The 25,551-nt window shown below is 39.7% G+C and overlaps 2 protein-coding genes across 3 annotated transcripts in view; both read left to right on the top strand.

The window, feature by feature from the left end:
- Window positions 1-25,551, top strand: part of LOC110826542 (prostaglandin reductase 1) — a 239,427-nt gene that overhangs the window by 66,476 nt on the left and 147,400 nt on the right. The window lies entirely within an intron of this gene.
- LOC147874014 (E3 ubiquitin-protein ligase sina-like) lies at window positions 16,767-21,071 on the top strand. Its single transcript, XM_022057276.2, has 2 exons — window positions 16,767-17,353; window positions 17,965-21,071. Exons 1-2 carry the CDS (start codon window positions 17,195-17,197, stop codon window positions 18,823-18,825), a joined length of 1,020 nt encoding a protein of 339 aa, XP_021912968.1. The 5' UTR covers window positions 16,767-17,194; the 3' UTR covers window positions 18,826-21,071.

The following is a 25,551-nucleotide window of genomic DNA, read 5'->3' as shown; positions in this document are numbered from 1 at the left end:
TTAAAACTTATTATGAACTCGACGGTACGTCTTAGAATAGATGGTGTCTTAAAATCCAGGAATTCCGTTATGTTTGTTAAAGCGGGTGGTACAGAATTATTTATTCTAGTTTCCTTATGACTCATCTGTCTCAAAATACGGTGGACTGGTTAACTATTTCGTTATAAGAATGGCAATCCCTCGCCATTGGCAAGACACAGTCCTTATGAGTTGCAGGCGACCAGGACAAAGGTAGAGATGAATGTTGGAGTAGCATTCTGAGACGTGAGGGAACTAGAAGTCTGAGAGATGAGTTGGTAGACAAAGATTTATGGGGTTTGTTAGCCCCCACGCCCAACCCAAAAGCTGGAAAACCACTCTCATCCGCCACTGCTTATTTACTGTAGGTCTACCCGCAAGCCATCCTTCAGTTCTGGATAATTAGTCGTAGCCACAGAGGTAAAGAACCGACTTAACATGGGCATCTGATACGGCATCGTTAAAAATAACGAACCGATGAAGCCTTTTCCTTGCGTCACTTTTGCTCTCAGCTACCTGCGGTTTTTTATGTCACGACCGACGGGGCGGGGCGCGTCGTTGACCAAGACGTATAGTTACACGCGTCCAGTGGTAAGATCAGCTGCAATTAATATGTACGCGCTGCATGTCTAATGGCAACCGAACCCGGCCTGTAATTTTCTGGCAAAAACATTTAAATGTCTTGAAGCGTTGATCTTATTGATGCGACTGAAGACTTGCCCAGCACAATTCGCATCGACCTCCGTGTCTCTGAAAAGGACGAATTTCAAAATCGTTTTTTTTTCATATCATCTCCCTTACAAGTCGCTAAAAGTCAAGACTTACAAAACGTTCGTTTTCCTGTTTTGTCCTTTTGTGAAATCTGAAAATATTTCGGAATTTCACGGGGTTCGATGGCAGATGACTCCTTTCAGAAATAGAGTTCATTATCGACGTTTCAGATTTCTCCAGTGACAATGTCTTACGGTGCTTCCATGAAGTAAGGCTGTCAGAAACGTCGGTAGAACATGGTAATTCTGCACGGTGCCACTATCAAGAAACAATTCAAAGACGTCCATGGTGGTCTTTGGCCCTGAAGATTGGAGCAGTGTATTTCTTCGAAACATTGGTACACGGCGTCACAGGACACAAGACCACCAAGGACGTCGCCGTGAGAACCTCATATCTCAGGATCCAAGAAGTTGGGTGCATTTGAAGGCGTAGTGCTGAGAACATTGCGGGGGTCAACGAAGCAAGTACGAGAGATGCATCCTGGTGCAGAATTATCAAAAAGTGTCGTAACTTTAAATTTAGGGATAGTAGTGGACCGAGATCACAATGCAAGTTGATTGGTTCCTCTTAATGCAGAATCCGCCGCTGTTGATAGAATGCCAACTGATATTCGGCCAAGGGGCCAAATATGAGAGACGAAACTTTTGAACAGACAGGCGGGCAGACTTGACCTCCCCATTATGTATTACTTTATGTACTGAGTGCCAAGAACACGTGACAACAGATCTGTGTTTTGTATTACCAATGACTACATATTTCTCAGTAACACCGGAAGTGCGAGAAAGACACGTGATCTTTCCTGTAAGCGATACTTGTTCGATTTTTCTCACCAATCAGATAAAAATATCCCTTACATTCTTAACCACTCCTTTTTCCCCTTTTTGTTTTATTCTCTTTTTTATTTTCAATAGCATTGATGCTCCCCTCAACGCTGTCTAGTTCAGACAGTTTTTGAAATGAAATGATTCAAACTTCCCATCAATCTCTGTCCGCGAACAAATGAGCTCTTTTATACAAAAACAAGTCGCCGGCGGAATGCGGATTGGATTACAGTAGACGTGTGTCCCCATGGGGGTTACAGTGGACTGGCCTCCAAGCGCACTATTCAAGCACTGGAAGAATAGAAATGATACGTTCAGGCCAAAGCTTGCCATAAGTATGTCTATACGCCTACCAGCAAGCCTATTATACTGAACGATGTTGCCTGACGCTTCGGCTGTTAGTTGTACTACCGTTTTCAGGCGACTGGTTGTGACTACATTGACACAAGATTCAAAATTATTTTTAATTCCTTCCATGAATTTTTATGAATATGTGATCCAAAAGAATTGTGTTTCTTATATCACGCTAGGAATATAAGCTACCCACGAAAATGAAATTATTGAAACGAGTTTTAATGAAAAATAGTTATACTGTACAAAAGTTGTTTATATTGTTGTAATGATTATTATCTCGGGGCCACTTTCTATTATTTGTAAAAATTAGCTTGTTCATAATCACATCCCACAAATGTCGTCACAGTCGCCTACGATCTAGCGTAATATATATAAGCATATGAAATTCCAGCGGTTCGTCATTTACTGATATCTATAATCTAACATACATATTTTATTCACGACCTGAATTAACTCAGTTTAGTAATAATGAGACAGAAGAAATTCTGTTGTCCCGAATTAACTGGGGCAGATGAATTTTTGCAAAAATTACAAGCCCGAGATTATTATTATTATTATTATTTTAGTGTTCTGTCTGACGACAGGTCCATATGAACAAAATCCTTCCATCCTTTTCTCGGACTGGGACCTGTTCATATACGTTCTTGGCAGATGATCCAGAAGTGGTTTGCCATTGCCTTCTTCTGTGTGTGAATGGAGTAATTGTTGGGATGCCACGGAGAAACCGGGGAAGCCCCCGGAGGAAAACTCCGTGTTGCGGTTAAGATTAGTGGCGACGGTTGTGAACAAACCCGGAACCTGTGGAATATTATACGACTACGCCTGCTGTAGCCACTAGAAAACCTACACTTTAGCGGTCTACATCATCAATGGATAACGTTCAACTCACTCTAATACTGATATAATGAATCTGTAGTAAGTAACAAGAGCTGTGCGATATTCATAATTTATAATCGTGTTTCACTGACTCCGTGTGAGTCTGGCGCAGACTGTAATTACAGGCCTACGCCTACGCCGTCATAAGCCCGCGGCTTCAGCTTTGTGCCTGGAGACCCTCGCCTGCTCCCAGGCGGCAGATGAGCCCATTCTATTCATACATAAATTGACCATTCAGAGCTTTTTATTCGTAACCAAGGCTTGTGGCTTACTAATTGAATTAGGGAAAAAAGGAATATTTTTTTAGAGGCAGAATGTTTCTCACAGAATATACTGATGATCAATGACAATAAACAAGTAACAAATGTAATCAAACACTTGAAATGAAATAGCTCAATCACTTCAACATAAATATTAGATTAATATCCTATTCTTACTTAACGTGACTAATGAGCAGTTAGAATTCATGGTCCTTGAAAATATGTTCATTACTTTATACTTGTAGAAATGTAACGTTTGCTTATTATAAAGATAACTGAAGCGGCTTATCATGTGCCGAAAAGTTAGTTAGAAAGGGAGAGAAATAAGAAATCAGCACAAAATTTTGGTGGGAAACGTGACAGTTCTATTTGTTATGCGGTTTGAGTTTTGTCTGACTGCTGCAGCTCCCGGGTTCAGCTCAGAATTAGTCCTTCCGTCTTCCGTTTGGTCTACTTGTTTATTTTTGTTATGCAACATGAATTTTTCTCCTATTAGTCATTTGCCTCTCACGTTGGTACTTCCAATTTAGAGGGCTGCCCCCTTTATCCGACATTACGTTTTATCCGACGTGCCGAGTAAACACCAGTTTCTTAAACATTAAACTCTTTCATTTGCAGATTTACATTTATTAAATACAAATTTTGGTTGTGAGATTTTAAATTTGATGCCGTATTGAATTTTCCTCGTAACCAAATGATGTATTTTTCATTAGTTTTCCATATTACTTGACATATTCGATTAATCTGTTCTTCGGTCCGGTTTATGTCCGATAATCGGGATTCTACTTAATATTCTTCTGCTGTCGTCAACAATTGAAAACAGGCCTGTCTTCTTGGAAATTATATTGTTGTAACTAGACATCTGCAGGAAGAAAGTTGTTACTAAAATATTCTTTATAAACCTGCTGGTACCAAAGGTCGCCCTCTTAAAAGTTTGGAAATTTTTATAATGTTAAGTGTTGCAACTACAATCTTGAAAATCTGCAAACTTGATTACGTACACCATTAACCGTATTTATTCTGTTTATATATAAGTCTCCTTCGGAAATCATGTGTTAGGTCATTGCAAAGTCAATTAACATAATTTATGTTTGTAACAATCATCCAACTCATCAAATCAAAATTAAACTTATAGTTATTAATCATTGTACATTTATACCCTGTTCATAGTTTAAAATGTCAGTATTTGTTGCTATCTAATGTGTTTGTACGAGCTATGTCGTGGTAATAGGAGAGTCTATTACTTCTCTCATCTTTGGTCCAACTTTTTAACTACATTTAAGTGTTATATAAATTTATTTTCTACAGCCTTGTTACTCTATTATTAACTGCCATAATTAACTATAAGAATTTTGAATTAAAATGTATCCGAAGTAAACAGAAATGTTGAAGAAAAGACCTAAACGTTATTTCCTAGATTCAATATTTGTGTTTTATACCATTCTATTTATATACTGGAACAATCCACAACATTAAAATGTACCTGGTTGAAAATACTTTTAGTTTTGCGATATTTATTTATTATATTCAGTCTCTGTCTATATTTCCTGTGATACCCTCGTATCTGTCGCACGATATCAAGAACTTCTCGTTTCCCTCTTTCGTATTTAATTTTGTTTGGCCTGCTTACTGAACATCTTTGTCAGGGCTTATTTTAAGGCCGACGGCTGCATCCGAGCTGTTTATACAATCTTTAAAAAAAACCTATAAAATATTGCATATTTTTCGAAAATTTATTGTCATATATCATGTCAGGACCTTGTATTAACTGGCGTTTGTGTAGTTTCGACCTCAGATGTTCGTGCGTCTGTAACGTTGTCATTAAGGATTGTATGATATCCCGCGGTTTTGCATCATATTTATTTAAAAAAGGTCAGATGGTTCAGAAGTTGAAAGGGAGTAAAGAGACAACATCGTGATGTGACAAACTTTGTTTTCGTAGTACATGAAATTAGGCAATAAATTGTCATTTCCGTTCGCTGTGTGAATTGTTTGTTTATCAAATATTAACAAGCTAACCTCCAGGCAACAGAGTAGTGGTTGTAAGATTTTGGGTTCTCACGGCCTTGAGTCTGAAGATGGTTGTCTTCTGGGATGTTACGTCTTGTAGTCTGGTAGAAGTTTACTGACTTCCCGGCGCAACAACCACAAAGAAATCCGTATCGAGGGTAATGGTTCTTACAAGATAAGCTCATCTTCACCAGTCCACGTTGTACATTTTATGATCATTTCAAACAAAAGTTTCTTTCTCGTGTAACTGATAGGCCTGTCTTCACAACTGCACATGCGTCTGGCCGAGTTTTGCGTTGCGGAATGCAACACACATCCTTCGTGTCAATGTATTATAGAAGCAATCAAGCAGCATCCCAGCAGGGGCGCTTCAATCGTTTACTGGCAACAATAGCACATCGGATGGCGCGGTGGGACGTCCACACAATGGCTAAGCGCAATGAAGAAGCAGTGAGTGTTGAAACCGCGTGGTTACGATAAAAGAAGGAGAAATTACAAATGATTTACTCGCATCTGAGAGAGTGAGTGGTATCATAAGAATGCTCCACTTCGAAACGGAGAAAAATGTTCCACGTTCCTGTTGTGGGAATCAAGTGGGCTTATCTGTGGTGGCTACGGTGGCTCAGCGGATTAAGTTGCGCGCTGCCCAAAGTCGGGAGCAGGTTTCGAATTTCGCCCAGGACAGGGAAATGTAAATGAAATGACGGTCTTGGATGCAGCATTGAATTTCAACTCTGAAAATGGAGACAGTATGTTTATATGAAACGTAAAATTTTACCTACGATTCTACAACATCTGGATTTATTTTTTGTTGGGTCTTAAGCCTCAAAACCAGAGCACTAGCTTACATGTACCACCAACTTTAACTTTTAATAACTTTGAATTTTCCTGCAGTTTTAATTAATGGGTTCAGAGTGAATAAACCTCAATTATTTGCCCAACAGCAGTGATGTATGGTTCCTTGAAGATGGCTGTTTTCAGACTCACCGCCGTGTAAACCTCAAATCCTACGTACGAATATATCCTTGCATACGAGATGCTTTTATTTTACGTAAAAACTGAGTATGTTGAGTATTATTTAGATGAACTTCGCCTTTTAAAGTGTTAACAGGTATGGTGTTTAATCAAGTATAAGTTCTGCTTCTATATGCAGTCGGAATTCGACTTGTATTTCATTAACCTTCGTACGTGGAACGAGTAGATTCCAAGTTGCTGAAATGTGGAAACAAGATTGACATTTATTTTAGTGAATTCTTACGTACCTGACAGCAAAGATTGCATTTGTTTTCCCCTTCCACGTGTCCGTGCCTGTTTCTGATTCAAGTCTCTTGTCAGAGGATCTGCCGGGTGTGAGGATAGTGTGGCTGATTTTTGTGAACTTTAACGAATCGCATCTTAACTTAAAAACACGTGTCAACTCTGTGTATATGCTTATTCTGATTCATGACTTTGTTTTGTTGTGTGATTGTACACAAAACAGACATACGATTTCACGAGTGTAAAACGACGTGGGCTTAAACGAGGTCGATCACAACGGAGGCGTATCGACGTTGTCAGATCATCGACAGAACAGCAAATATGGGCTTCTACCCATAAAACTTAACTTCACACAGTGCTTACTTGTTACCTAACGTTAGCCAATAATTTTTTTTTCTCAAAATTTCAAACAATCAGTAACGACGGTATTAAGCCAAAAATTGGTTTCACGAATAATTTGTTTTATCAAATTCGAAAATTTTATTCCTACATTTCATGTCAGTAGTTTTTTGTCTTTCCATTTCATACATAAAAATGAACAGAACTATAATTTTACGTTTTATGTTATATGGGTTTAAACTTGGTGCTTAAGAGTAAGGGAAGAACTGATCGGTACAAAGTTTTGACGATAATAGCCTGTTTGTTTAGAGCACAAATAAAGTTACAGGCCTGTATTAAACAGTTATCATGACTGCCAACAAAGCGACAGTGCCAATCTCTTATGCTTGCTTTTTGATGTAAGTTTAAATTTTCAAAATTTTCGAAAAATCAAAAAATGCTGGAAATTGTCCGAAAAGCGCACAAAACCAAAAACTTTTGAAAAATTTGAAAAAAAAATTTGAAAGTGGAATTTTTGAAAAATATCCTGTTTTGTGCGCTTTTCGGACAACTTCCAGCATCTTTTGATTTTTCGAAACTTATCAAATATTTCAATTTATTTTTCAAAATTCTCCCCACCTGATGCCTTGCAGAACCGGTCTCTGTCAGTCCGCTGCCACGCACAATGTTCCTTCTTAGTTCTTAGAACTGTAGCTGAGGTCCTCCTTTCATTTAACTTCCTCCCTGCACAAAAAAAATCGGCTAGTTTCACCACATCTTGTCAGTACATACGTCAAGTGTACGCTGTAGTTCTGCGTGCTCTGTGTGTGTTTGAATATTTACGCCTTCCTTATCCCACAAAGCAATGCAATGGATAGCAATCCGGTTTCGAATTTTGTGGATCCTTAGTTTAAATCTCGGCCCGCAGACAGGCCATTCTGGCTGAAGCTTTTCATGGTTTTACTCAACCCTTCTATGCAAGTGCTGGGACAGTTAATTAAGTAGACTACGGTCGCTGTATTTTGCATCTTTCCCAATTTATCATGTATTGTCCTATTTCTATTTGTTGATACATGTAATCTATTGTGTGTGTGAGAAATGCATAAAATGTAATTAAATAACACAAGATTCAATGTCTCCTCTTCTGATTCCAAGTTTTATATTCGAGCAAATGAATTCGTTATTACAAAACTGTTTACTGCTTTACATAAAATCTCTGAAGCAAATGTCTAAAGTTCAAATAATTTGAAGGGTTTCTTTCCATCTGGATGATTCAAGCATAATAATTATATTTTATAAATTTGAAATTATATTTGATATGAATCTTTTCCAGATGCGGATTACCGACGAGTGTAATTAAATTGCACAATTGCTAACAAGTATTATTGCATACACGATTTCTAAATAAATTTTAGGTCATTGGCGCTTATATTTGACTTGTTAGATAATACACATCTCCCATAGTGGTGCCAGTGACCGGTTCTGAGTGTTTCTTTATTGCCCAAGAAAGCAGCTACCTCACAGTTAACACAAGTTGTTTGCTGAAACTTCTTCCTTGTTCACGAGTAATGGACCTGCTTGGTAACCACTCCTCCATGTTCGAAAGATTTCCAGAAGTTTCGGGGCAGCGTCTTGCTTTTCGAGTACTTTTATCACAGTTCAAATCACGAATTGGTTCTGCCTACACAGCTACTATTATAACGCAGAGAATCATATCGCAAGTGTTACAACGCATGTTCGAGCTTTATTTCATAAGCCAACTAGATTCAAGTATTATTATGTTATTGCGTGTAAGATTTGAGGTTTTCACAGCGATGAGTATGAAGATTTCTGTCTTCTGGGTTGTTGCGCTGTGTAGTCTGGTAGATGTTTACGAACGTTTCAGAGGTCATACTGCCTCCATCATCAGGGTGATTCTTAGTATGAAGATTTCTGTCTTCTGGGTTGTTGCGCTGTGTAGTCTGGTCGATGTTAACCAACGTTTCAGAGGTCATACTGCCTCCATCATCAGGGCGATGAGTATGAAGATTTCTGTCTTCTGGGTTGTTGCGCTGTGTAGTCTGGTAGATGTTTACGAACGTTTCAGAGGTCATACTGCCTCCGTCATCAGGGCGATGAGTATGAAGATTTCTGTCTTCTGGGTTGTTGCGCTGTGTAGTCTGGTAGATGTTTACCAACGTTTCAGAGGTCATACTGCCTCCATCATCAGGGCGATTCTTCGTATGAAGATTTCTGTCTTCTGGATTGTTGCGCTGTGTAGTCTGGTCGACTACACAGCGCAACAATCCAGAAGACAGAAATCTTCATACTCATCGCCCTGATGATGGAGGCAGTATGACCTCTGAAACGTTGGTTAATATCGACCAGACTACACGGCGCAACAACCCAGAAGACAGAAATCTTCATACTCACCACCCTGATGATGGAGGCAGTATGACATCAGAAACGTTGGTTAACATCTACCAGACTACACAGCGCAACAACCCAGAAGACAGAAATCTTCATACTCATCGCCCTGATGACGGAGGGCAGTATGACCTCTGAAACGTTGGTTAATATCGACCAGACTACACGGCGCAACAACCCAGAAGACAGAAATCTTCATACTCACCACCCTGATGATGGAGGCAGTATGACATCAGAAACGTTGGTTAACATCTACCAGACTACACAGTGCAACAACCCAGAAGACAGAAATCTTCATGTTGTTGCGTGTTTTTATGTCTACCTTAAAACTACTGAAAAAGTCCAGCCAACTTCACAACTTGCCCATGGCTTTGTTTTCTACTACCTCTGCTTCTTTGCTGGCTCCACTAGATTCCTTTCCGTGCATCAGCATCTGTTCATTTTCTCTCCGATAAGCAATTTCTAATACCCCATTCTAGTAGCCTTCTAATAATCTGCCTAGGAGACGTTTTATTAGAATGTTAAGTTTTTAGATGCGTTTTTGTGCCTGAATTCCGAATGACTCACTTATGTATAAACTTAAGTGTTAAGGAAATTAGTCATATTAGTTTTAGAAAGATATTATTTATGCGACTAGCACTAGGAATAAATACATACAGTGAAGAATCATTTTTATTCTTCTAGTTTCCGGCATTACGATCTGTAATCCTTATTAACTCTGCAACTGTGAATCTTAAAATACTTTTATAAGGGATCAGCCCATTGCGAGACCAAGCCAAGGCATGAGAACACAGAAAAACACGGACAAATTGAGTGTCCGTGTTGCTGTCTCTGTCTACAGACCGTGGTTAGTTTTCCGACCTCTTTTCTCCAAATTGATAATTACTTGCCATTTGCCTTCATAGAACACGCGTCATTAAATGAATTTTTCTTTTTGCTTACGGGCCCCTCGTTTGCTGCACAGGAGTTGATTTATAATGCTTGCATATCTCGTGTGCGCTGCCTACTGCTTACCCTCTAATAACACACATTACATAGAAGCCCAGCAGAGAGGCAGGTGTATGAGGTACACGCGAGTCATTTCGAGATTAATGTGGTAAACAATTATTCAGCAACCTGTACAATTTAGTGCAGGGTCCGTGTTGGTGTAAATTAATTTATTTAATTGAAGTGTTTTTCAAACCCTTTTTCTGCAATAGGCCAATGCACATCTTTAAAATCCACCAACTCTCCCAACTAGTCGAGAAAGTCTGTATCATTTATGGACTCATATGTATTATTACGTGTTTAAAAAGGCCTACCACATGACTCCGTCCTAAACCAGAGGGGTTCAGGCAACATCCTCACATCCTATATATTTAAGATTCATTTTAATATTATATTTCCATCTAAACCTAGAATATCAAGGTGACATCTTCCCTTCTTCCTCTTCAGGTTATTCCAGCCGTAGATAATTTTTAACCATATTTAGACACGTGATTTGGTGGGGCTGAGTCTATCCTAAGATAGACTCCCGTGGCATAAATGTTTGCTGTGATAAGATTTCGAAAGAACGATGCCTGGGCTTGCCTCTTTCCCCGGAGTTTGCCTTGCGACAAAGAGGCCGGGAAATTTCTCCTGACCTAAGCGGTTTTTTGTGGCGATGGCAGTGCGATAGTTTCAGGAAATGCCATGCTGTTTCCGTGCCAGGCGGAACTTGTCGAAACGAAATAGTGCAGGTAAATTTTGATTTCCAACTTGTGGCTTTGGCAATAGTAATAAAATTATTATGTCATGCGAAATAAGACACATTTTGTAGGATTTGTTGTCTTGCATTGACGCCACAGTAGAAATTCGCGCCAGTGGTAAGTGGTATGTAAAAATACCGCTTGTTTTCTGGTTCGGTCATCACAGTGAGAATCGCCATTGTATGAGACTTGAGGTTTTCATTGCTGTGAGGATGATGATGTTCTTCTGAGTCTTGGAACCGAGCAGACTCGTCGGTAGATGACCACGTTACGGAGAAACATAATGTCTCCATTCTCAGGGTTGTCTAAACGGCGCCAACACCAGAAGAACATACTAAGTATCGCCATTGTGTATCCTGTCAACTTTTTTTAACTTATTTTAATTCTTTGCGGACGAAATGTATCTCCATGGACTCGATTAATTCATGAGAAACTAGTAGTAGCTGAACTGGTCAAAATTCCCCCCCCCCACCCCGTATTTTATTGAACCAGAAGATTCATTACCGTTTTCATAACAGTCTGCACAGATTCACGTGAATTCAGTCCACAGCATTACACCCCATTTTTTAAAGAAAGATTTTAATACCGTTCTCCGACAACGCATGAAATAGTTTGCAGATAAAATGTAGCTGTCTTCTGGGTTGTTGCGCCGTGTAGTCTGGTAGAAGTTTACCAGTGTTCCAGAGGTCCTTGCTGTCTCCATTATCAGGGCGACCGCGAAACAACCAAATACCGTCAGACCCTGAAATTTCAGATTTAGTATAAATGCGCAGAATCAACATTTAATTGATGTCCGTTGAATGGTTTTAATACGAAAGTTGCGACCTGACAGTTTTTAAAATCACTGAACACAGACGCTCTTCTGGTATACTGGAAGCATTTTAGCAATGTGGTACATGTCACGATAATGTGTTTCTCGCTTGTCACGAAACAACCGATTGACAATTGAAACGATATTAAAAAAATGAGATGATAATTCTAAAGCTATACAAAGTGAGACAGAGGTCGTTGGGTCAAGGTCCTCGCTGAGGGTAAAGATATTCACATATCGAAAGGTCCCAGAGTTTCATGACTTCGAATTTCCGGTCGTTTGACTTCGCCCTGCTTCAATTTCTGACTCAAAATTATTTGTCGGAAATGGAGGACGATTGCATTTATTCACATAGCAGAGTAGTGACAGAAGGCCGGAAACCAAACCGGTCAAGTTGGTAATAATTAAAGCATCCTCCAGGTAACAGCTCCAGCTGGTCGGTCCGTTGTCACCCTGACAGAGCAACGAGCTGTAGTCGAATGGTACACAAGGTCTTCATCCAGTTTAGATTTAATCGAGAGTGAAACTATTCCACTATCGGCACATAAACGAAGATAATTATTTTTCTGTGTGTCTTGTTAAATACGCGTAGGTTACACAGAACATTCGAACAAATCGCATAGAATTTAGTGACAGTGATATTTTTTGTACGTACAATTAACTCCATGGACCAGAGTTCTTCTGAACCTGAAACTCGCGTATGTGGTTAAGGAATTCTTTACCTTTTCCAAATGCTCCCTTCCACTCAAGGTGTTCTGATAATATTTTCTTTTTGTTTCTTATTGTTCCTACGCCTTTTGTGGTTTTCCGCAGTGCCTCCATATAAATTCTTCTAACCTTTGGTTATAACTATCTTCGACGCTATACAACCAATGTAATTGATAAAGTGTCATGAACTACGCGCAATGATACCCATTTAGTACGCGTCCTATGAGCGTAGAGACTTCTGATACTCCGTCCGAGGTATCCTATGGATTACATTATAATGCCGGGGCAGAATTAGGACGGCACCGGTTGGACACCTAAGGTTATTAAATAAAAGAAAAACACAATTGTCACTGACAAGCGAACTACGAACTACGCAACTTATGTAGGTTATTGCTGAACGAAATGACTGAAGTTTGCATAATAGATTTTGAGGTTTTTATGGCGGTGAGTACGAAGATGGATGTCGTCTGGTTTGCAGCTCCGTGTAGTCAGGTAGAAGTTTTCCGACGTTTCAGAGATGCTTCCTGCCTCCGTCGTCTCATCGCCGTGATGGTGGAGGCAGCAAGGACCTCTGAAACGTCGGAAAACTTCTACCTGACTACACGTAGCTGCAACTCAGAAGACAGTCACCAACGAAAGTTTACGGTTTATAAGGCAATAAGAACTACCGAATTAGTCAACTTTATTTGGTATAAGTCGGAAACATTTTGAAAGTCTTCTTCTATCTGTATAAACAAGTGTTTGTTAGTTGTTTGGTTCTTATGATTATTTCATGCTAAGGAATTTGGGGTCATATGGGATAATGTTCATGAATGCGTGTGTTGTTATAGCCGTTACCATTGTAATTCTATTAAGAGAATTTGGTTCTTGTAGGGTACTTTTTAAGGCGCGTTGGTGCTGTGGTCGCATACTGGGATCATGTGCTTGGGGTCATGGGATAAATCCCAGTTAAGTTAAAACCTTTTGCCGATCACGGTGGTCGCTTCTAATGGAGCGCGTGTTGAGCTGTCCTGTTTCGGCAGAGGCCTTGCGACGGGCTCATCATTCGTCCAAGGAGTCCTACCAGAAATCTAAATAGATTAAGAAACCTCCCATATGTGAGGAGGCCAAGGTCCTTCGAGGACTGTAGAGCCACTGCTATTAATAATAAAAAGGATAATATTTATGACTGTGTCTTTACTACTTTTGATTTTACCGTCATACTTGGTAGGCAATTTAGTACTTTATTTTATGATCCGAATTACGAAGAAGGAAGGGCATATATAGTTTAAGGGTTACAATATTTAATTTTGAAAATCTCTTTCCTTGATTTTAGAAACTGGAGTAGGATGAGAACCCAAGTCCTTAACATAAAACAAGCCGCCTGTGAGTTTCCTTAACCGTCTAGTTAGACCAGGCGTCTGCCGCGCACATGCCTTCAGAAAGTGTTCTAAAAACCACAGGATGGTGCAGTGGAAGAATCAGCAGAAAGCGACGTGCTTGTTAATGATATTCTTTTTCAAGGAGCACAGACCAATTAAGAGACACAGCTGCTGCTATGTACAAGCAAGCTAATGAGGCAGGGGGGCAGTGGCTTGTGATCAGTGCGTGGTAGCACGTGATTCAGAAAACTCAACGACCAATATCACTAATTCAAACCTGCCTGTTAATATTTTATTTCACTTTGCTTCGATTGTATTTCTGTAAATATCAATTTCCCCCTCAGTCGAGGTTTGTGTTGTTTTAAAGCAGAACTCACCGAACGTCGTGGTAGAATTGTTTGTGCTCCTGCCTCGTATTCGGCAGGTCTCGGGTTCAGATCTCAGCCTGGACACCGGTTATCCGAACTGAGGCTTTTTGTGGTTTTCTCGGGCCCTCCTGTCCTCGACCTCCTCCTGTTTGCTGTTCTTGTCCAGAAGTATTCTAGTGAGAACTGTTTGAAGTGTCATTTAGAGGCTTGGGACGAAGTTCCTCGCCGTAAGGTATTTGCAGTTAAATTAGGTTTTAATTGACGGTGGTTATAATGATTCAATTATTCAACTAAATTAATTTTTGTTTGTTTGAATGCGCCAACTCAACAGCAGCTACGGGAATGAACTACAAAGTCAGTACAAGAACATAAAAAAACAGTACATAAAATAAACATAGTAAAAGTTGAACTTTTCTTTGTAGGTTGACTATACGTCTTCTTATTTAAAAAACTGTCGCCACTGGTAGCAAATTTTGGAATTATTTCTTCTTGAATTTTTGCATTTATCGCCTCCAGTTTTAGTTTTCTTGCCACCAAGTATGTAGTTTTCAATCTGCTTCTCCTTGATTGTGATATTCTAGATTATGACGACGTGTACAGGGTGGGTAGGAAGTAAGTAGGCATTGAGAAATGGTTATAAGCGATTATTTAATGCCTACTTACTTCCCACCCACCCTATAGTCTGTTCAGAAGTTACAGACATTTCGAGAACGTTCGAACCACCTGTAGAACCGCACAAAAATGTGGACCACAATCAACATCTTCAGCACCTGATAATCTCTTATCGCAGTTTGAATCTTATTTCTTAATTTTGTACGCACTCTGACTACCATGTTACTGCAGTTTCGAAGTAATAAATGTCTGGAGACTGGAGAAAACTGCATAATGAGGAGCTCCATAATTTGTTCTTTACCTAGTACTGCTAGGACGGGACATGCAGTGCGCGTGACTTAAAACATACGTACAAAATTTTGTTGAAGAACCTCAAGGAATGAGACCAGTAGGAAGTTGACTGTTGATAAAATGGAGCGTCCCAGTCAGTACACTGACTTGCTGTGAACTGAATGACTGGGATTTTCATCCAGTCAGTGGAAGCAACGAGTGATGTTCATTCTCGTTCTTGTGGGGCGCTTATTAGAATCCCTCCGTCCGTCTGTACGCATGTGACCACGCCCCACAAGCGTGGGGCTTTTATGGACCGATTATTAGATTCAAGAGTGAATATAATTTTGCTGTGGAATGTTAACAGTAGCCCTTTCCGAAGAATCTTACGACATTAAAGGTATCTCTGAGATATCTTAATATTATAGAGGTCTAATTCTAAGAAAAAAAAAATAAAGAAAAGGATTCTATTGACATTACGCTGAGATCCACCACTGGACACTACACTTCATCGCCACTGGACGGAAATGTGGCGACGCGATAAAGCGAAGGGGCGGGGGAAAGAACTGAGGACTGCGGTGGTGATTTACACATATCTCGGCGGGCGAGAGGAGTAAAGACGCAATCTGGAACAGGAACATTCAAATGGGCCCAATTTAGTCACTGAAAGTCGACCTAATTGACGGCTAAGTTTCCTTTTCAGATAAGACATAACTGTTGTTCTGGCATTGTTTCTGTTCTGTTGTACGTAATTAAAAGTGTGTCAGGGCAAGGGCGGGGCAATTGCCCCGGGCTTAATTATACTCGTCGACCACAGTCAATAGATTCCGTTAAATGAAAGAGACCCATGCTGGTAGATCTGTATTTTGAATAGTCTTGTTAAACTGCTACTCAGCACGTGGGCTGTATTCAGATTACTCTGATTGAAATGAACAGTCCAACCTGGTGCGTTTTAGTTATCACACCATGAGAACTTCGGGGGCATGGAGGAAAACTCCAGTCATTTCTGACGTCGTTACTATGTGTCACTTTACTCCGGAGTAAATAACCCCCTGTACTTACTGAGTGAGTCCCAGAACTGGTCTGGACGCGGTAGGTAGAAGAAACATCTTTCGCCCCTGCCGGGTATCGAACTCCTGTCTACCAGTCCATTTCGTAGTCACCGGTGTCTTCCATTCAAGTTTCCAACTAAAATTTTGCATGATTTTCCCATCTTTCCCATGCATGCCACGTGTCCTGCATATGTTATCCTCTTTGATTCGGACATCCTAACGCTGTTGAAGTATGTGAAGAATAGTAATTGTGAATACGAAGATGGCTGCCTTCTGGATTGTAGGGCCATGTGTTCTGGTAGAAGTTTATCGGTTTGGAGGTCGTGGTAAACTTATACCACTCTACACGTAGCTACTTCCCAGAAGACAGCCATGTTTTTAATAAGTCTTGTCTGAGCCATTAATGGTGGGCCTATGTTACGACGTATCGAAATTCGTGTCCAAGTATCATGTTGAACACTGTCATTTCATAGGCTATAAGCAACACTACGAGAACTGGTTCCACATCCCTCTTTAGGTATTTGGCTGTAATTATCTTGTCAAGTACTTTAAACTGCCAGTAGAAACCAAAGTTTTAAGGGAAGATACTGCATAAGTCTTTATGACTGGATATGTTTGTTCTTGAAGATTTCTGTCTTCTGAGTTGTTGCGCTGTGTAGTCTAGTAGATGAATCGCCCTGATGACGGAGGCAGTATACCTCTGAAACGTTGGTAAACATCTGCCAGACTACACAGCGCAACAACCCAGAAGACAGAAATCTTCATACTCACCGCCCTGATGACGGAGGCAGTGTGACCTCTGAAACGTTGGTTAACATCGACCAGACTACACAGCGCAACAACCCAGAAGACAGAAATCTTCATACTCACCGCTGTGAGAACCTCAAATCATACATGCTTGTTCTTATTTTGTTATTACTGACAGCTCTTGAGGTCGAACCTGGGATCTTTTAAATGCTCTAAGTCACTTCTGTAAACGATGTGTGTATAATATGCCTCAGACAGTGGACAACGCAAAATTAACATTCGCATAATGAATCCACTATTGCCACAGCCCATCAGAGAGAAAATCTTTCTCAATATCATGTTCTTTGAGTACAATTTACTATGTTTCGCTGAGGTTCGAAAAGCAATTTGTACCAAGAAATTATCCTTGTCCGAGAGGACTAGAAATATCGTGTACCCATTGGCCGGATGTTGGAAGGGAAGCCCTATCCGACCAGACCGGATGTTTTTATCAAATATGAGTTTAGGTTACCGCAAAGGCGAGAGAATTGCATTGAACAAACATCAGCAGCGGACTGCACTTGGAGTACTGCCTGTGAAACGTCCATTTTATTACTGAACAATATGGTGAGTAAAATGTGTCTTACATCACGTGCAAGAAAGTACATTCACAAACACATACAGCCTACACACGTACCCGGAAAGATGAAAACACATTTTAATGTGGAATATTAACCCTGTTATCGGTATCCATGTGTTGTGTTCACGAGAGGAACCTAGTGTGGTTTACACTTAATAGATGGCACCACAATATCTTTTCACATAATTCAGATACGCAAAATGGCTAAGGTGTAGTTTATTTAAATGCGTTTAGATTCATTGTCGTTTGATGCTCGACTGATTTTACAGTAATGATGTGAATGAGGAGGCTAGGGCTCGATTTTGGGCTGTTACGCCATACTAGTAATAGTATTAGATGTGAATGAATCGCATTCACGAGGTAACGAGGTTATGTCACACAAATGGCTTTCATACCTTACCCACAGTGTCGAGACAGTAAACCACCTTAAGGTACTCGTAGGTCTAGTTAGTTTCTTTCAACAGTCTATCCATTTAATCGCTGGTCATCATTCCACCACACCTCATTTGTATTTGCATGATTTCATCAAGTGAAATGCGAATAACGAACCCAACAACGTGATGGTGTGTCATGTAATCAAAACTTTGTTTAACGACAGGGCCTGGGATGGCCACAACTCCTCAAGAAGAACGAGAGGTCGAGCAGTGGTGGAGTGGCGGCAGACAGCGCGTCAGAACTCAGGAAGATCCTGAGGAACATTCTGGAGTGTCCAGTGTGTTACGAGTTGCTGCGACCGCCAGTCCTTCAGTGCCTCAACGGCCACAGTCTTTGCGGCAACTGCATGGCGCGCCTGAATGGCAGCACCTGTCCCATCTGTCGGGGCAAGATGGAGGGCTCGCGCAACCTGGTGGCCGAAGAGCTGTGCCTCCAGATCTGGTATCCGTGTCGACACACTCGCTGCTCTGAGAGTTTCGTATTACGGGACCTGGACACTCACGAAGCCACTTGCGCGTTTCGCCTGTATCGCTGCCCACTCGTTACGTCGTGGCGGTCCGACGGCTCCGTGAGGGTGTGCGCGTGGACCATGCCTTGGTGTGAGGCACTGTGCCACGCTCGGCAAGAGCATGGTAACCAGGTGTGGCGCGGACGGAAACACCACGTCATCGATTACAACTTTACCAGTGCTTTCCAAAGGCTTTACCTCATTTCTGCATACGAAGAACTGTTTCTTTGGTGTGGTCAGTACAGGCCAAGGGAAAAGAAGTTTTTTGGCGCCTTGAGATTTGAGGGATCTGTGAACAAAGCATCGCAGTTCAGATATATATTCAAGATTTCCAAGTGTATGAGAAGGGAGACGTTAAAAGTGGTATGCCCTGTCCGTTCTACACCTTTTGAGGATATTTTCAGAAATGAAGGCTGCTGTGTGATATTAGATTTGCAAACCATAAAAAGATTTTCAGACGGTGACAAAATGTCGTTCTTTCTTAAAATTGACGCGCAATCTGACACGAGGAAATAACATTTATTCACGAGTTTTTAAATATAATTCATTTCCTTCAAAGCAATAAACTGAAATTCGTTGTTATGAAAACGCATCTAACTTGTAGGATTTAGCGCAGAAATAAAAGAAATGAATGAGTACAGTTGTGACGCGTGGAACATGTAGGCCTATCTGCGTGTATCGGAAAGAATTCATCGGCAGCCCGCTGTTGGATCTGAGTTCTTTTTGACCGTTGTTGGAGCTGGCCTGAATAAAATCTATTTCGAAGACTGTTTATGAGGAGTACCACTATCTAGCACCCGTCCTGGGTAATGTGGATGGTCGGAAATGAAGTACCTTCTAACATCATTATCTCTTTAAAACTTACGAAAACGAGGAATTATTTTTTTACAAGATGATATTAATTTAAGAGCTATTGTATTCTCCACGTGTCTGTACGTAGTGTGGTTTGCTCTCATCGGCGCCGTATTATGTGACCCTACCCAACAAAGTACCCAGTGACAGGTCTCTCCACATAATCATACCAAGTTTCGTGATGAAGTGCAAACTCTTCAACTAGAAAGAAATGCGTTGGTTATTATGAACCACAGGGTTGCTTTGCTGTATCTCAGTATAACCACATTACTGCTTGCATTTCTTCCTACCTGGAATGAAAATTTTGCTGTCTCATCCCAGTTTCAGGTGGTAGCTGTGTTGTTATTTTCGGGTCGCTTTTGTAACCATATCTAGATGATGTGCTCATGTGACGATGAGAAGTCTAGGTAAATTAATTGTGACGTGCGTTTAGAGCTGTTTCAAATATTGATGCGATGAGATTGTAGCTTTCACGGCAACTGAATGCATTGAAGTCTTTTCGGACGATCAGCCACGTAAGTATGGAGTTACATTAACGTTTCGGAGGTTTTTTGTGTCTCCATCATCAGGAAGACTTCTACTCTATCTGCCCAGGTCTGACAAGGGGCTAACTGAACAAAGAGCTAACAGGCTTCTTATCCTGTTTCATATTTTTTAACTTGAAGACGGAAGCAAATTCCAGCTCCTGGAGCGTAGTAGTTTCATTATTCCATAATTTAGATGATGGAAAAAGTCCAAAAGAACAATTTTACGTATTATTACGCACAGTTGACAGAAACGTTCAGACTTCGACAAAGTTGGATACCTCATGTGGATAAATGGCAGATGATAGGATAACCAATATGATTATGCAGTAGGCTATAAAATAAAATGGCGTCGAGACCGAAGCACACGTTTGAAAATTTAGAATGATTTTGTGAAGTCGGAACAAACTTTAGTGTCTGTGCCATGAAACGAAGGAGAAGAAGACAAACATTATTTTAAACGTTTATTCTTGGATATACTGTTAGCTGAGAGGCTTTAAATTTTAGAATATACAATAAGAATCATTTCCTGAATTCATTATTCATCGTATATTGAATTTATTTAATTCCGTCGTTAATGGATGTGAAGGCGGAGGATTTACCAACGAGTAATGAGAATGGTGGGAGGCCAGTGGGAAGATAATCCCCACCGACTTTAGTGTACGTTGTGAAATGCTTCTCCTAGGCCCACTCAAACAATTCTGCTTTTGTCTGAAATTGTAGAACAATAAGTTGGTATAGAGAGACATTTTGCTTCCTTTTGTGTCAACGGACGTTTGAGTGGGCGTGTAACTGAATCTCATTTCTTTGTTGTTGGCATCATCTGTTACAGGCGAACAAGACGTCCCATTCACGATAAGTGCCATGTGATAAAGTGTATCACATTATACTTCAGTCAGCATTTGAAATATGGAACCATGGTACTTGTTTTTCGATATTACAGTCTCCTACTTTCATACCTTGCAGATGAAATCTGGCACCTGGTGGAAACAATCATATATTTTTATTCCTTCTTTGTATTCATTGCATAAAATGAATGCATAATGGAGGTCACACACAGTTCTTGTCCGTCAGCTTGTTCCACATCCTCCCAGCTCCCAGGAACTGCATAAACTATGTGATATTTAAAATAAATATGATGAAGAACATGTTAGGAAAATGAGAATTTTATTTATGTTTTATGAGTCGGAATCAGAAAATAACTGTATACAGAATGCCCCAAACATTATAATACGGGATGCTAACAATGTTATTCATCTGAGTGTGTTGTGCTTGCGAGGGGAGCTAGTGGTGGTTATTTTGAGCACCTGCACTAATTCACTAATTTCCTTTGCTGACGTGTGTAAGTTTTCAGTTCAATAAAAAGTCTTTATTTTATTCATTGAATATTTTTACGCATATTTTGGTACATGCTAAAAATGACCCCGTGCGTTATTTATATTTACATTTTGGATGTATGAATGATTTCTCATCAGTACCAGACGACCAGCCACGACATACCCACAAGCTTTATTCAAACATACGTTGTGTTTGTTGAAAGCATGGCATATATCTGAGGTCATGTCTCCAAAACATCAGAAGATAAAGTTTGTTACGATCTTGTCCAATCGCCTTGGTCAAAAGTGAAGGATATAGTAATTAATTATCAGGCTTAGGAGGCATACGGGGGCATTGAAGTAATGTTTAACACATACTGGGGATACTGAGATACTGGGAACGACCCATCTTCAAGTGCCTGAGCACTGCAGGTCCCAACTTTTCGTTGGCTTTGATCTATAGACATTCGATAGGACTCCTTGGACAAGGGATCGGCCCGTCGCAAGGCCTCTACCTGTATACAGGACAGCACAACACAGAAAAACGCGGACAAACATCCATGGCTTGAGTGGGATTCGAACCCACGGTCCCAGCGACCAAGCGGCACAAGACCCACGCCTCAGACCGCGCGGTCACTGCGGACCCCTGTTGAACACATTCTACTTTGAAATTAGATTACGTTGCCTGTTTCAGGCTCCGACCGCATTGTCCTAGAATAACGTGTCTACGTACCCCAGGTGGTGGGTTCTCCCAGAGGTGGTCTGGGCGCTGTGGCGGTGGGAAATGCCTTGCTTCAGCCGGGAATTAAACCAAAGCCCGTAGTCCAGTCACTACCGACTGACTAATATAAACAAGAATTTGATTCCAGAGTTAGGGCCGATGTTGTTGATGGATTGTGTCCACCCCTAGTTTTGTATGTGATGAATTACATTTTTGTTCGTAAAAAAAAATAACATCCAAACCTTAGATAATCTGTACGTTAGCTTTGCTACCGGGCTGAGGCCGTTGTGAGCTGTTAACAATAACAGAAACAATGAAGAATGGCACTCGGTTCAAGTGCTCTAGAAGGTATTTAAATGACACCACTTTTTCACAGAAACATCGAGAGTTTTATTACGTTATCAATATGTCAAACACAATGGCCACCCGTGCTAGACAGAAGACAATAGAGTGACGTCTCCACTCAAGCATCAGCAGCACGCGTCTTTGTTTCAGACGGAGAATGGCGTTTAGAAGCAAGAGTGGCATAAACCATCCCTGGCTAGTGCGTTCTTACAGAAGGCAAAGTCAGATTTACCAAACACGGGGTAATATCTTTGAAGATCACAGAAAACAACGTTTGTCACAATTAATCGATAAGCAGATAAATTCTGAAAACGTCCATTACTATATTTGGTCGATTCGTCTGTTAATAAGGAAACGTTAAGCGATTAATATTCAATGCCAGGTTGAAATTTAGCTTGAAAAGTAATGCACATTAGCCCAGAATCACCATTTTTTTAACTTAATAAATAATCTTGCTTTAAGCATATCTGCTGACCTCTTGTATTTTTTACTTTAAAGCTCCAAGAATATTTTTTCCAAGGTATTAGAAATGGAAAGGGTTTATTTATTTATTAGCCAGGACAGACGTTCCTGTTCTCAGTTATAAAAAATGTTTTTATTATATATGAAGATAATATTTCCGAACATTGAGGCATTATTTGAATTGAATGCTTAAACAAGTGTTAAAATACTAATAATTTAAATGTTAAAATAACCGAATCACACCTTCAGATGATTTGAGTACTACACTCGATAGAATTACATAAATCACACTTATATAGTAATGACATTCTGTAAAGTATAATAGGCGACTCAAATATTTCTAGGTATGAATAAATTATTTTTACATTTTAAAATTTAGTATTTTAATACTTCAACAAATATTAATTTCAAATAAAGTCGCAGAGTCCAACTTTATCTTCAGTTTAACTTTTTGTAATGATTGTGTGCCTCCTGATGATGGTCATAAGAGTGGCCGAAACATACTGTGAGTGTATGTAATGCGTAATTAGTGTGCAAAGTAATTATTACATAGCAGAATTATGCCCTAAATAATGTCCTTGCGGTCTCCGTTAGTACTTCGTATTTTTCCGATGTGCATACTGAATCATTATTTTTAATTGAATATTTTTCATCAAATTTACTTATTTTTAAAATTATTTGCTTATGCATATATTTTGTTTTCATTGGTGCCCGATGACGTCACCTCGATAAGACGGGATACGTGTATATGATTTAAGTATGACTGTCATCCTTAGTTCTTGTCAGTTTTCACGTGAAATTTTCGCCGATATAGACTATTGTCGTAGTTCGCAGAACATACATTTTGACAACGTGATTTCAGTGCATTGAATGAAGAAACTTAGTTCATTTTTAAATGTGCGATTCTGCAAACATGTTGACAACAAGAATTGTCATTTGGATGTCGACCGACGAAATTGAAGAGAATAAATTTCTGGTGCCAGTGTAAAGGAACTGTAAATCCAAAAATAACAACGGAAATTTGATTACTTTTTTACATTACCTATAATTTAGCAAAACTGCCGCTTATGTTTCTGTTTAAATTGCATAATCATATTTGTAAGCCCACTTACTCTTGTACCAACGAAATATGCACAGAACGTTAGACATACAAACCGTAACATTTGAACGAAATTACCCGTTGGATTTAAAATAATAAAGAATAAGAACATGGAATGTCTAATTTTGGGGTATTATTTATTCCGGCTATCATTTGGCTATCTCTTAATAGCAGATTTATCCATTTTTTTAACAGCGTAGATACTTACGTTATTCTTCTGTGCCTTGCGTAAGTTGCACTTACATAACTAATAACACTTCTTTTTGTTATTTTGATGGAATATGTGCTTGCATATAATTTGTTTATTTAATTAAATAAAACCTTAGCTTAATCTTATATTGTTTACTCTCAATACCGATTATTCGTTTGTTCCATTTTCTGTACGATATGTAAACTCTGTGTTGGAATCACCCTGTCTTATTTAGTTTCTCTTGTTCCCACGCTGTCTCCTCGTGTATTTAGAGTGTACAGAACGCACCCAGCAGACTGCTGCTGAACTAGAACGCAAAGTTACTGTCGTTTGTTTTTCTCGCTGGGAGAGTAATAGCAGTGTGAATGTCTTCGTGTTGAAGGACAAATCAGTTTCGATACTTGTGCGTCGCCTTTAGGTGGTATAAATATGTGCGTTGTGAGTTTTAATTCGTAAATAAGGTCTCCTGGATTTCTTTCCTGTAGTATGTCAACAACTAAAACAAACTTGCATGTTTTCGATTTGTAATCTAACCAGTAACATATTTAGGTGTATTGTCAATGCAGTTTGCTACAGTACCCCATTATTAGTACAGTGAACTGTGTGTATCCACCAAGTTGTCTGTTTAAATAAATCATTGCTTTGGTTATTTACTGTGAATTTTGTATCGGTTTAGTTCAGTGTTATCGTGCGTCTGTAAACTGTTACGTTGTTTTGTGTTGTGAAGAAACGTATTCTTTAACCACATTCTTGTGTTTGTCAGACTGCTTATTGCATTGCACGGTTTGGCAGAAGTTGTTCACCGCATCATGTGACACGCTGTGGGCGTCGGTGAGTAGAAAATCATTATCTCCCCCTCTATGTAAGAGATAGTCAAATAGACGTATATGTTTATATCACGATGACCAGTTGAGACCTACAATTATTTTCTGTTTTGCAACTGTTTCGATGTTTTTTTTTGTACATCTGCTGACTGGAATTTTGACTTCGCTTTGCAAAACACAGTCAACCTCGTTGGAACAGGCCTTTTCCTTAACCATCTTCTGTTGCGTTGTGACACATTCATCGATTTGGAATAGTTTACGTTGGTGGTAATATACAATTTTAAATAAAACCCACAAGCTTTTCAGTGACGGAATATGTGGTTTCATAGGTCAGAAATTTTGATGTTTACTTGATTAATTGTATTGAAGTTTGCCTGAGCTTTACCAGACAAGACCAAGAGGAAAATGTGATATGATAGGAAATTTTTATTTATCTTTAATGTTGCTAACTGTGCCGTGGACTTATTCCCAATTGTCTTTAGTCGAATAATTTTTCTTTGCAAGTAAAGTGAATGAGTAAACACTAATAATTATTAGTGTTTATATATATAGTTGGAAACAATTTTCAAAATTTCTTCGTGTAAGGAGTATGCGACATACTTGATACGAAATTAAAACGAAATGATCAGTTTATGATCGAATGCTTTGACTGGGTGTGTGACATTTGGATGTTATTCTGTTCGAACTGAATCCTGAACATGGTGGAAGAATGCCGAAACAACGAAACGAAATATCTCAGAGACGTGGCATAGAACAGAAATCAATAGTGTTGTATATCCTATGGGCATTTCTGTTGAATAGGGGATCATTGCATCACAAAATAAGCTGTGCTTCATATTCAGGAGGGGGCAGGAAGGGGCAGAAAATTGAATTCCATTTGGCTCATTGGCATTTGTTTATCGCAGGACA

The sequence above is a fragment of the Zootermopsis nevadensis genome, unplaced genomic scaffold, assembly GCF_977971745.1.
Source record: "Zootermopsis nevadensis isolate Lab colony 2312 unplaced genomic scaffold, Znev_1.0 Znev_ptg000012l, whole genome shotgun sequence".
In the NCBI taxonomy this organism is placed as follows: domain Eukaryota; kingdom Metazoa; phylum Arthropoda; class Insecta; order Blattodea; family Termopsidae; genus Zootermopsis; species Zootermopsis nevadensis.
This window is presented reverse-complemented; position numbering and strand designations above follow the sequence as displayed.